At 38.5% G+C, this 14,589-nt stretch overlaps 1 protein-coding gene across 1 annotated transcript in view; it reads left to right on the top strand.

Moving 5' to 3' along the window:
- LOC115239624 (intraflagellar transport protein 80 homolog) overlaps positions 1-14,589 on the top strand; it is a 95,834-nt gene that overhangs the window by 16,476 nt on the left and 64,769 nt on the right. Inside the window, exon 4 of the mRNA XM_029814232.1 lies at positions 11,177-11,425. Within this exon, the coding sequence (XP_029670092.1) occupies positions 11,177-11,425 (249 nt within the window). The remainder of the gene's footprint in view (positions 1-11,176; positions 11,426-14,589) is intronic.

Raw genomic sequence — 14,589 nt, 5'->3', positions numbered from 1 at the left:
AGTATTGGACACGGAACGATTGGACACTGCACGATCGGACACCGCATCAATTGACACTGCACGATCGGACACCGCACGATTAAACACTGCACGATTGGACACAGTGGGCACAGTCCGCCCCCCCCCCTTCGCGGGGGCTCCACTATCAAAAAACTAGACTCATAGGTTTGCGTTGAACCTCGCTTCGCGTGGAAAGTTGTAAACCTATGAAGAACCTTACTTCGCATTAAAAAGAATATGTGTGGAGGCTGTATGTTCCGCCCCCCTACGGTGGGGTTTTACTTCCGAAAGATATAACCTAACCCATACCTATTTCTGATTTAAAACTAAAATTTATGCTTCTGCTTGTGCCCTCTTTATGCATAATTACCGGTTTCCTATCGTGCGGTGTCCAATCGTGCAGTGTCCAATGATGCGGTGTCTAATCGTGCAGTGTCCAATCGTACGTTGTCCAATCGTGCAGTGTCCAATCGTGCAGTGTTCAATCGTGCGGTGTCCAATCGTGCACTGCCTAATAATTTGGTGACCATTTGTGCAGTTTCCAATCGTGCGGTGTCCAATCGTGCACTGCCTAATAATTTGGTGACCATTTGTGCAGTTTCCAATCGTGCGGTGTCCAATCGTGCACTGCCTAATAATTTGGTGACCATTTGTGCAGTTTCCAATCGTGCGGTGTCCAATCGTGCACTGCCTAATAATTTGGTGACCATTTGTGCAGTTTCCAATCGTGCGGTGTCCAATCGTGCACTGTCTAATAATTTGGTGACCATTTGTGCAGTTTCCAATCGTGCGGTGTCCAATCGTGCAGTGTCCAATCGTTCCGTGTCCAATACTGCGTGTCCAATCGAGCGGTGTCCAATCGTTCCGTGTCCAAACGGGTGTCACCCGAAATCACGTAGACGGTTTCGATATTATTGGTTAACGGTCCGCGTCTCTGGATGCGGCCACAAAAGCAAAACAAACAGACTCTAACGCGTTTCGCATCGCGTTTCGCAGTGCTAGCAGTGCGTTCTTACCCAAATCAGTGTTACACTCAGGCTCGACTCAGTCAGTCAGTTGTGCGCGGTCTTGTCTAGGATCTTGTAAATTGTATCAAGTTTGTGATACTATTTGCTGCAGGTATGTATGAATATATTTATATTCAATTTTTGATTAGCTTAAATTAATGAGGATTTAACTTTAAAAAATGGTAGAAATTTTTTCTTTTCCGTAGTGTAGCTCTGTTTATTTATTAGTACCGACTACGCATGAGTACGTTCGGGCTATTGTATGGAATGTATGGAACATCATTTTAATTGAGAATATTCTTACAAACTATTAGAGTTAAAGTAATTAAGGGAATAAATAACTTCGTTATTTGTGTGGTGTATTTACTGGGGCTGTCAATCACTGAACACTCTTGAATAATATATGTATATATTATACTTTAATAACAATCTTACAGTACTAGAATAGAGACGCACGAGTCGGCAGCTGCGACGCGACTGACTCGTCGCGATGTGTAACACACTGAGACAGGTGATACACATGCTCAACTATACATGGTCACGTGATCTACCAAACTCTAAGTGGATACATTACAATTCCTTCCCTTTACTGTGCTCCGAGCCACTTCGAACGTTGCACTGTCTTTGCTGGTTCGCTTACAGGATGTTTGGTTTCGCCTACAGTATTGTCACTATCGGTAATTCTGACCATTTGGTCTACATGACGTTTTAATATTTTATCCGGCGCAGTTTTGACTTCAAAAGTTGCTGGGGATAGTTTTCTCACAATTTTTCCTTTGATACGATTATTGTTACGGACGCTAAAATCGTCCACCATTACCGTGTCGTTAATCTGAAAATCAATATTACGATTGCCCTTTTTGCTTATTACTTGTGCTAACTGCTTATCCGCAACGTCATTATTTACATCGGGTTTTAACAAATCAAATCTTGTTCTAAGTTCTCGTTTATACATCGCGTACGCCGGGTTTCTGCCTGTAGTACAATGCTCCGTTGCACAATAATCAAACAAAAATAGATTCACCGCATGATCAAGTGACTTGCCACTTCTAATAATTTTCTTTACTTTATTTTTGAATGTTTCCACGAAATTTTCTGCAATGCCATTCGTGGCTGGGTGATGCGGTGCTGTGAAATTCTGCTTAATTCCGTTGTTCCTACAGAACTCTTTAAATTTCGAGCTCGTGTATTGTGTGCCGTTATCAGTGTCGTGGTAAACCGAACCTAGCTAACACATTCTTAAATTCTTCAATGACTCTCGCTGTCGTGGTACTTTTGTTCATATCTATAATTTCCGGCCATTTCGAATACGCATCTATTATTAACATAAACATGTGACCGTGAACAGGCCCCAGCAAATCCGAGTGAATACGACTCCAACACTTATCTAGGTAGGGCCACGGGGTTAACGGAACTTTCGCGGGTTTGTTTCTCTCTTTTACACACACTGTACACGCCGCCGTTACCCCTTTGATCTCGCTGTCTATAGACAAACCCTACGTCCTTTTAGCCATAGAATCCGAATCTGCAATACAAAATAGGGGTTCCCATTTAAGATTTCAAAGTTGCCCCGCTCCTCCCCCCCCAGGAGGTGGGGGGTGGGGGACGAATATTAACACTAATGTATTTCCCCCGCGGAAGGATTAAATTTTGATTATCAACATTTTTTTCGTTCAGTGCTTATTTTTCGAGATATTTCAAAGTTTCAGGTTAAAAAACTCAGCCTGTATAATCCCGTCCCTGGACCGAACAGTTTTAGAAATTTATCCGGAAACTCTTTTACAACATTTACTGGATCGATTTTATTGCAACTAATTACTTCATTTGTATTATTTAGTGACAATGGCCATAGTCCGAAAACTTTTAACCACTGCCTACTAATTAGCGTCGGTCCTTTTCTCTTCATTACCGTCATTGTAAGTGTCGCTTCTTTTCCCCCGAATTGTACCTGCAATTTATCTAATGTGCCTTCGTGTTCTAGCGGAATTTTACCGTATGCATTTAATTTATACTTAGCTTCTACTATTTTCAAGAACGGAAGAAGTCTGTCTTTAGTTTCTTTCGATATTATGGACACGTACGTACCTGTATCTACTTCCATTTTTACGTCTATACCATTTACCACTACGTTTACAAACATCGGTTTCGCGTTTACATTGACGTTATCAGTTCTTATACTACTGACTGTTGAACTCGCTGTTGCGTTGCCTTTCTCTTGTCGTACTATGAAGAAGTCTTCTGTTGACTCCTTTTTCTGTTGCTCCCGCGACGCTTCTCCCGGTTCTATGTGCTGTACTGCTGTTCCTTCCGATTTGCCTCCTGCTGTCCCTTTAGATCTGCATACTGCTGCCAGATGTCCTTTTCGTTTGCATATATTGCACATTCGATATCGATGCGTGCAATTTCGAGCCATGTGGTTGCTTTTCCCGCAACAGTAACAAGTTACTGTAGTCCGATCTTTGTTGGCGTTATTATTAGTTGTACGATTGCTTCTTCCCCTTTGGTCCGTGCTATTATATCGTTGGCGTTGCTCGTCTCGATTACCTCCTTTCTGTTGAATTCGGTTTTGTTGTTTTTTTTTGTTACATGGATCGCATTTATTTCTGTCGTTGATACTTTTGTTTCCTTAACGTTGTCGGTGGCTGTGGGTTTTTTTCCGCAGCTTCGAATGCTGTAGCTAGTTTGTACGCTTTGTCGTATGTTAGGTTCTCCTCTCGGAATAATGCTGTTTTTGTAGCGTGATCCTTTAATCCGCATACTAATTAGTCTCTTATTGCCGCATTTGCCTCAGGAAAATTACAGTTCATCGACAGTCGTTTAAGTCTTGCCGCGAACTCGGCCACCGATTCCGTAGTCGCTTGCTGCGCTTGATGAAATTTGCGTCGTTTAATTGTCTCTGAAGGTTTTGGGTCTAAATGATTTTTGATCAAGCTTACAATTTCATCAAATGTTTTTGTACTGGGTTTATTCGGAGCGCACAAATCTCGGACTAGCTTGTATGTTTCTACGCTTATTTTCGTCAGTAATACAGCGGCTTGTTTTCCTACTGGAGTATCGTTTGCAAGAAAATATAATTCAAGTCTCTCCGTATACGTATCCCAATTGTCTTGGCCAAGGTGAAATTCCAATTTCGTGCTCGTATTGTCTCCAGCCATTGTATGTATAATCCTGTGTTCCGACTTGTTTACGTTTACACCGGTTTGGTCTGTTTCAACTTTTAATTTCGGCTTGATTTCCGTAACGCTGCTTTGATTCCGTTTATTGCTATCGCTTACGTGGCGTCGTACTATTTTTCGTAGTTCGTCGATGCTGGCTTTGTCGTCAAATGCTAATTTTAACTGTGTTAAAATTTCAATTACTCGCGATTTGCTCAGTGTATTAATCCATGTCGTTCTCATATAATCGATAGGTATTTAATCACGGGAATTCGACATTCGCTCGACTCCGCGGTGCCACTCTCTTTCGTTTCCCGTATACAATAATCGTTACTTTTAGTTTATGGCTTTTTCACCGCTATCCTCGTCGCCAGATTTGTGGTGTATCTACTGGGGCTGTCAATCACTGAACACTCTTGAATAATATATGTATATACTTTAATAACAATCTTACAGTACTAGAATAGAGCCGCACGAATCGGTAGCTACGACGTGACTGACTCGTCGCGATGTGTAACACACTGAGACAGGTGATACACGTGCTCAACCATACATGGTCACGTGATCCACCAAACTCTAAGCGGATACATTACAATTTGTAATTACTTTGTTGAAGTATTTATGTTTATACTTTTTGATATGTAGACGAAAAATAATCATTTATAGAATTGAAAAAAGTTTAAGCTGTGTGTTTTAGGTTTAATTAATTATGAGTCTGAAAAGTTCATTGTCACATCGTACCAGTCTGTATTTAAAACTTTTTTAATGCTATTTTTTAAAAGCGTTATAACCATAACATAGATTGATCAACGGAATTAATCATAGGTTAATAATTAAGGTAGCTGTCGTGCGACCATAATGTACGAAGGTTTATCCGAGAAAAAAGAACAAAAGCCTCAACTAATGCTTGAACTGATGCATAGATACACCGGCATGTACAAGATTTATTAAAAAAAAAAGCCAACGCCCCTAATGAATAAATGAATAAATATATCTGAGGATATGTATATCTGTTTTGATGCAGTAGCATTTGTATTGTTTAAATTTTTGAAACTAAAACGGTTAATAATTTTAAAGAATTTTTTCAATGTTCGCCTCGTTTCACTTGATATATTATTTATTTTTGAGTTTATTTTTCATTAGAATGTCACTGTCCGTTACGATTTAAAAAATATAAAATGAGGTATACAAAGATTTTAAAGCAATCATAGAGAATCGTTCATTAGTTATTGAAATAAATATTTTTTTTGAGTATTTATCAGAGTCTTGGTTTATTAAATGACGTTAAATTTACGGGCATAAATTATTAGGATAGAAAACAATATTACTGATAATTTTCCCAGTATCTCGTTTGAAAATAATTATTGTATCAATGGAATTATAAAAATCCAATCAATTTTTTTTTGATATATTTCCTTGAATCCTCATTTATTTACGTTTTTATTAAGAAACCATATCATTTACAGCTGAATGAGAAAATGGAGGACGAAAACGAGAAAGAATATAAGACATATTTCTGGAACCTACTCGAGAAGGAATCAAGCATCAACGTTCCTTCATACATAAAAAACATTTTACGTTTCAATAATTCCGACAATTCTCTTTCGTTTCGTCACATTACCGCAAATACAATTCAAGAATTGGAGGAATTTTTTCGTGAAGGACTTCTTAGAACCCGAAACTGACCTCCAGCTATTTTATGGACGATACCATAAATGCCCAGAAAAATTTCAATTTATGATTGGCAACAAACATTTGATTGGCGAGCTTGTAACTTTTGTCAAATCTAAATCTTCTGACTTTTGAAAACCACCAGTATCATTTCAATTGATTGGAGAAAAAAAGGCATCAAAAGGACGATCGAAACGAGAATTCATCACTGGCGGTAGTAGCGCATCCTCGAGCGCATCCGAGCACTCAATCCTCAGCACAATTGATACCTCTACAGTACCGGATATGAACATTGAAAAAGAGCGTACAGAAGTAATGAAATTGATCATATCGCTTCTCAAGAAAGAGAATTTAGAAAATAGCGATCCAAAAAATACGAACAGTTCAGAATCGAATCTTTATATTGCAGTATCCGTCGTCGAAGTTTACCAGGATGAAGATTTGCCACAATCGTATACGTATACTGCCAAAATTCAATGCGTGGTATGCTCTAATTTCATCACAATAACGAAGTGCAGTCATATCAGAGATAAGGGAGCAAAATGGGTCGTATCAAATTACCGACGACATTTGCAAACTCACAGTTACGATAAGATTGTACGAAAAAACCTTCAAAAACGAAAATCAATGTCTATTCTTCAAAAACTCCAATCGTCTGCAAAGTTGGCGAAGATCGAAAATCGTCAAGTAGGCCATTTGATAATATATTTGAAAAAACTAACTCGAACATACTGCACAATTCACAAGAAATCAAACGAAAAAACGAGAGAGGATCTGACCAAGAAAACGAAGTAATTCTGGAAAGACAGAATGGAAAGCACTGTCGCGTCGCTTCGGATGATCACAAAATTTTACAATTGCCTCTATTCGGTAAATTGAGCGGTCAAATACGCAATATTTTTTTTTAACGAGCTTGAAATGTATTCGATTTTCGTAAATGAATGATTTTTCATTGTGATCTTGTTTTAAACGATGTCACTCAGTTGGGTCTTAAAGTATCATGCTACGAGTCAGTGGTCTCAGAACCTCCAACCATGCCTTCAACATCAATTGACATGACGGAGTCTAAAATTGCAATAACGCAAATCGAATGGGAACTCAAAATGGGGGAATATTAAGTCGGGATCGTTATCAAACGGACATTCTCGACAAGAAAACTGCATCAACGAAAACCGTTTGAAATCGTCCATCGCATCATGCGAATACTAGGGCATTGCAGCGGATGAAAAAAATGCACTCATCGATCGGACCGAATCAACCACGCACTCGTTTTTTCCGATGTGTGATAAGCTACGAAGACTAATTCGAGAAAATAAACAAGTGAGAAATATTCTAAAATTATTCATGGAACATAAATCGATAAACGAAGCAATGTGATAGGTAATTCTGTCTGTGATATATATGAAGGAACATGTTGAAAGACTTAAAAGAATTTTTAGTCACACGAAATTTATCCCTGACTGTATGGATATGTGAAGATGTGACACGTATCACCGATCGAGTGCAATATGATAGCCGATGGAACCAACCAAATAGAATTAGATAGAGTGGAAGGTTCCCATAAAAGCGTAATGTATTTTTGCGTATACAGTTTTCAGTGCCCTCTCGTGAGTCTGATGTCCTAACTGTATATCTCCCATTCCCGATATTACGCGATATAGAAATCGTATTGATGGAAGCACTCATTTCATGCAATCAATGTCACTTTTTGATCAAAGTGAAATGTGTTACATAATAAATTTTAATAGTTGCGATCCAATTTGAACAAGAAGAGGCTAAGTAATTGGGCATCAGACTCGGTAGATGCCATTCATCGCTGTATACGCTTACCTTCCGCTCTATCTAATCCTCTTTGGAACAAACTTATTGGTTTTGTGTTACCATTGAACAACGATGGAATGCCTGTAGCTCGTACATATCTGGCAACGTCCGCTGGCAAGATTGAAGAAAGCTTTAAAACGGGTATTATTTCTAGTTTAGCATACATGATAATCGCACAACCAATGATCGAGAACGGAAATGATCGAGAACGAAAATGAGCTAGAACCTCAGGTAGAACTGTTACAGGACTATCCGTTCTTTCGAAGGTAGTGTACTGATAAAAAATTATAATAAATGTAACATAGAACTTAGCCCTGAGAGTCTCTTCGTCGTTGTAAAAGATAAATTTAACAACGAATTTGTAGTTCGAAAATCTTCTATCTGTTGGTTTCTTGATCGCAACTCGTCGAATTTGAGCAGTGACCGATTGCAACGCGTTAGAGAGACGGAATTGAATAAATACATGAAGAAAGGTATTAAACAAGACACTAGATGTTTAAAAAAAATAAATGACGAGATTCACATTGGTGACTGGTGTCTATTCAAAAAATATAATAGCACAAAATGTTTTTTAGGATTAATTCTTAATTTCGCGTATCTAGAGGGTAAATCTAAAAAAGTACAAGAATATTCGAGTCATTACGCGCGAGTAAAAGATAATACCAAAGAAATAAGGATTCTGTGTAATTGGTATGAAACTGCACCAAACTCATCACTTTTAGTGTCTGTACCGATGGATGTACATGGTTATATTAATATTAAACAATACCATATAACCATTTCTTTGCCGGATATATCTGAAAGTGGTCTACGTATTGATAAAAATCTTTATCAACAAATAAAAATTTATTTTAAAACTCGGATCTTTTTATTTAGACTTTACTTGATCCTGATTTACTCCAATCTGATATTTAAGCGATCGAAAATGAATGATTTCACTCGACGTGTTTTCAATGATTTCAGAAATCACTGATCGGATCGTATGAAATCACATTAAATCACATGGTTTTCTAATTGCTTGAAGCATTCATGAAATCGATAAAATCATTTGAAATCGACTTCGTCGATTGAGGCGAGTGAAGCGAGGGGGGGATTTAAGGCGGGAGGAGGCACGAACCAAGCATCCATCTCTTCCGTGGCAGCGGCACTGTCGTGTCTGTGTAGGGCGTTTACACACTTCCTCAGCCCGACAAATAATTGTTAGAAAACAACATTTGCGGGTCTGAAAAAATATGCGAGGTACAAGTGGCTGAATCGGGAATCGAACCCGAGTCTTTCGCTTTCCGGGCAACTGCTCTTACCACTGAGCTATTCAGACCTCGCACCTTACGCCACTCTAACACAGTACATACGACTCCAGAGCGATGTTGGAATCTCGCTCAATGGATGCAGTGCCGATTGTCACGGAGAGACGAAATCACCAGTACGTCTCCAGAGCGGTCCAAATCATAACGATTGAAAATTGGCGCCCGTAGCCGCTCAGCGATGAGTCTTGACTCACGAACAGAGTCTTGACATACAAACTTCAATCTGAAATCACTTGTTCATTGCACTCACTAGTGCATAGCCCCTCGGGAAATCCAGTGAGCACATCTTCTCAACAATACCCATCGTTGTGAGGTACCGCCAAAATGAAAGAGTAACGTACGGTGCCATATGTGGGATACCAATGTAATTTTTCTTAGGATCCAAATACATCTCTTGAATAAAAGCAGTAATATAAAAATGTGTTTTAAAAAATCCGAAAGTAATATGAGACAAATAGATGGGAAAGTAACTCACCAAAATTCGCAGAAAACATGTTGTTCGGGAGTCGACCTCGACGAGATCGCTCGAATCTTTCAGATACGCTCTGAGTTGAGCGAGAAGCAATGTGTAGCGCGAATCCATAGATTCGCTGGAGGAATAGGAGTTGAAAAATTACTCACGTGAGCGTAGTTTTAAGAACGTTTATTAGAAAACACCGGGAGCGAGCCTCGACACGTGTCCCGCGACTAAAATAAAATCGGAAATCTTCTGAATGTCCTTCGATGACCTGCCCTTCTCCACGTTTCGGAAATCTTGAAGGGCTTCTTGCTAGAAGCCCTCGCGAGAACGGAAATCTTGCGCGCGGACGCCGGATGGTTTTTAGCGCGAGACATACGCGATGCGGTGAACGATCGGCTCGAACTCCCCACTTACAATTTAACAATCTTCACTAACAAACGAAACGCTTAAACGATTTAACCATAAACAACTGATTGCCATGATAATATGATGCGATCGTGAGCGAGACACTTCGGTTTGAAATTGAATAGATCGCGAATTTGACAATGAGTAGCGCGACACGACACGAGCAAGAATACGACACAAGATAATGCTACCCAAGAAATAATGATTGATTGCTATCAACCAGCTCGAATCGTCGTCAGCGGCAGACTGACTAACGCCCGGTAAGACTTGCGATCGACCGATTTCCATAATAGGATACTTTCGGCATCGAACGTTCGAAAATCTAGGTGTTTGTCACAGTTTTTCTTTGTTATGATCACTCGATCACGCACTGATCGGCTGATCGCGACGATGTTTATTCTTGCTCGTGTTTTGATTTCGGCTCTTACCGTTCAAATTTGTCGGTTGAATTTACCGTTTAAATTTATTGACTAAATTCAACGTTTCAATCTTGAACACATGTATAAAATATGATATCCTAATAGTCACGCAATCGTCACTAGTCTCTCTCTCGCTAGTATGAAAAACAATAACAAGTTAGTAAATTTGTTCCTAAACGCCGAGTCGTAAAATAAACAGAGAAGAGAAAGATGAACAGACAAATAAGATAGATTTAAGCTTTTTAATATTTGGCAAGTTCTCCACTATATTGTCACATATGCATGATATAAACATATTCCGTGTCACTCCGCAGGTTTAGCCTATTTTCTTTCGCTTAAAGAAGAACATTTTGGACACAACTCTCTTACCGAGTGAGGATTCACTGTTCAAAATTGCCACATTATCCCAATTAAATTTGTGATTAAGATTCATGATCCGTTATGACTGAGAGTTGTGAGGTATTTCTATGCATATGGTTGCGATGTTCAGAAATTCGCTTTTTTATTTGTCTACAAGTTTTACCAGCATAAGAAGTTACAATCTTTGCACGAGATTTTATATACTATATTGTTGTAGGAATATTTAGGAGCAGGACATCTTTATTACCATCTCTAGAACTTTAATAAAACCACGAAGTTTATTATAAGATAATCTCGTATCGCGAGAACATGTTTAAATTGATCGAGGATAACTGAAATGTAAAGCACCTTGAAAAATAAGAATTAGAGAATAAATAAAGGAATATATCTCTTATTGTAATTTAAACTACAACATATTCAAAGCTCATCAAAATTAGAAAAGAACACTTGGCTAGTGTTCCTTGTTAATATCATAAAGAGATGATAATTTGTCGCAAATTCTTATTATATGAACCTTATATTCTTTGTCTTTTAATTATATAATATAAAATAATGTTAATAAATTTTATAGGAGATTGGAATGGGATAATTATGAAGCCATGTTGATAAGGAGAAAAGTGATTGAAGTTAAAGAAGTTGGCAACGAAGTTCATGAAGTATTAGAAATCTCCGATCGTGTCGTGCACCTCGAATTTGGCTTTGGTCATCTAGTCGTTATTACGCCTGCACAATGTCATATCTATTCAGTGACTAATTGGAATACACCGGCAATATTTAACTTGAAAAGAAGCATCATCTCTGCTGTACTTCTTGCAGAAAAGTAAGTGATTAAATATTTAATTTACTTTTAAAAAAGATATGTTAAATTGCAATTCGCAATCGTATTCTATAATGTCCTTCGTGTCTCGGATTTAGTCAGATAACATCGCTTTAATTATTGTAAAATGTTCGTTTATTGTTTCCCCGGTGGTATAATCTCGAACATAATGATTTAATAATTTAGAAATATTATAGTCTAGTATTGTTGTGCCTCAAGGGGGCACAGAAGAATTTAAGAATCGTTGGCCAAAAAAAACTTAAAAGTTCAGGATCTGTCAGGGACTTCTGCCGATCAAAATGATCTTATAGTTTTACTATAATAAAAACATTTATTTCAAGATATAAACATTAAATCTTTTTTTTCTCGCTCTACAACTATTTGGCTTATTGCGGTATAGAGTTGCTCCGCGTGCGTGTGCCTCACATTTGTCGTCGCGAGATTAGTTGTCACGCTTTTTACTATTTAGTAATTACAATTATCCGTCTCGTGGCTGCTTTTTTAACAAGTTCGACTGCCCTGTATAAATTAACTATTGTAACTGCCATTCGTTAGCGGTGGGTGATTTTATTACCTCCGCTTCGATTAGTTTTCGGAGAGGATAGCTTAGTGACATGACCATATATGGTCATGTCGCTCATTTCGGAAGGCAAGACCAAGGTGCAAGCTAAGGAAGTTTAAAGTCGAACTTCTTTGCTTGCATTTGCGAAGTGTCGTCCTTCAAACCTTCGTGATCAAGTACCCCCTGCACGTGGCTTGTTACGTCAGCGTTTCGCGCTCGTAACGCTATATTCCTTCCTCGGTTCCGAGTTATAGTCGGAAGGCGTGTATTAAATAATATATATTAATATTTAATAATTCATAATACTAACAATTAAAATGATAATAATTTGGTTATAGCCATTTTAGGCTATAACAGTATATTTTCTAGGTTGTTTAGGTTATCGTAGTATCTAAAATTTTAATTTGATTTTTCGCGGTATGTTATAATGTTTGTTAAATAGTTTGTAATAATTCTAGTAATGACATCCGTCGCGAGACTCCAGATGGCCGATCTCTCCCAAGATGTCCGCCGTTGTTTAACAACAACGCTTAGCAACGTTCTCCCGGAGACGAATACAGCAGATTCAAGAATAACCGCCTTAGACGACCCGCAGGGACGCAACACTACTCCTCCTCTTCAAAATTGTCGTCCCGGCAATCAATGAGGGCTCTTCCAAATTAAATGGGTTGATCGTTGTCCTCTTCTTCCAAGGCGTTGACTCTCGTGCCATTTGACCTTCAAGATTCTTAAATGACATCAACCATCGTAAAGAAATGTGATCAGTTCTAATCACAAATTTACGTCCGTACAAATAGTGAAATGACTTTAACGAATCTATAATAGCAAGTAACTCCCGCCGAGTTACACAATAATTCCTTTCTGATTTACCTAAGACACGACTATAATAAGCAATAACTTTTTCTGAGCCGTCCTGAATTTGAGATAACACTGCACCAATACCATGGTTTGAGGCGTCAGTATCCAGAAGAAATTGACCTTCATTCCTGGGAAAAGATAGAATAGGAGAAGACATTAAACATTTCTTTAACCTCTGGAAAGCTGATTCGCATTGTTCCGTCCACACAAACTTTGCTAAATTCTCGGTCAAAGAAAATAATGGCTTAGCTATTAAAGAAAATCCTTTCACAAATTTTCTATAATAAGAACAAAAATCCAAGAAACGACGCACCTGCTTCTTGGTCCGAAGCACCGGCCAATTCCTAACAGTAGAAATTTTCTCAGGATCCGTTGTAACTCCTCCCTCAGAAACAACATGACCGAGATATTTAATTTCCCTTTTGAAAAAAGAACACTTCCTCGGATTCAACTTCAAATTGGCAGAGCGTAATCGCAAGAAGACTTGCTTCAAATGATCCAACATCTCCTTGAAACCGAAGATAATTACATCATCTAAATAGGCTAGACAAATCTTGGATAATTTTTCCAAAACCTTTTCCATCAGATTTTCTGTAATCAACACAGAATCTAATCGTCCCATCCTTCTTTTTTACCAAAACCGCAGGAGACGCCCATGGACTTTGCAATTCTTCAATTACACCTTGACGCCTCATATCCTCAATAATTGTATCGACTTCTTCCCGCATTTGCAACGGAATTCGTCGGGGAGCCTGCTTAATTGGATTAGAATTATTCACATTAATTTCATGCGCCACCCCATCACAATTTCCAGCTACTATTTCCTCCGAAAATATATCCTGAAAATCTACCAAAAATCGAGCAAAAATATCCTTCTGTTTACTTGAAAAATCTTGAGATTCCTTCTGAAAGAGTTCTTTCAAAAATGGAGGAACCTCATCTACACAATTTTCAATGCGTGAGCAAAAAAACTTTTCCTTTTCCCCCACATTAGAATCGCCAAAGATTGGCTCAAAAATATTTTCCAAATTAACAATGGACAGAAAATCATTCCCCAATAAACAATCCTCAGCTATATCAGCGACAAAAACCGGAAATTCTACAGAACATTTTCCCAAGCTAATTATCACGATTACCTTAAATTTTACGGGAACTTCTTCCCCTGTGGGATATTTCAAATGAAAAGAATTATCAAGAGGAATCCGCCGCCTAGGCATTCTAACAAAATTACTCCTGATAAGAGACACATCCGAACCCGTATCAATTTTAAAATTACATAACTGTTCATCGATAAATCCTTTAAAATTAAATAATTTCTTATTATTAGTGCCAGTATTATTACTAACATTTTTATAATTACAACAATAACTCTGTAATTCTATTGGGGCTTCACGGTCTCGCGTCGAACCTGCCCCAAACAGCTCGACAAAATTCAGTTTCCCCCTTTCTTTAAAAACGGACACTTTAAGTGTAATCGCTTCCAATGATGGTCCCGATGTCGTAGCCGCCGTTGAAGTCAATCGACTCCTGTTTCTCGTCGAAACCCCTGCCGTCGGCGAATTTTCGTGTTCCATTTTTTATAGACGAAAAGAAACACACAATTCTCCAGAAACTCGTCTCCAGAAAATCGTCCACTCCGTCGTATCCCGGACGAGCCCCCAAAATGTTGCGTCCGCGCGTCGACTTCGATAATACTCGAACACGCGCGACACAAACGGCACTCGCGTACCGCGACGTAAATGATTAA

Source organism: Formica exsecta, unplaced genomic scaffold (genome assembly GCF_003651465.1).
Source record: "Formica exsecta isolate Colony F162 unplaced genomic scaffold, ASM365146v1 scaffold392, whole genome shotgun sequence".
NCBI lineage: Eukaryota > Metazoa > Arthropoda > Insecta > Hymenoptera > Formicidae > Formica > Formica exsecta.
Note: the sequence above shows the minus strand (reverse complement) of the source record. Positions and strands in the feature narration are given on the sequence as shown.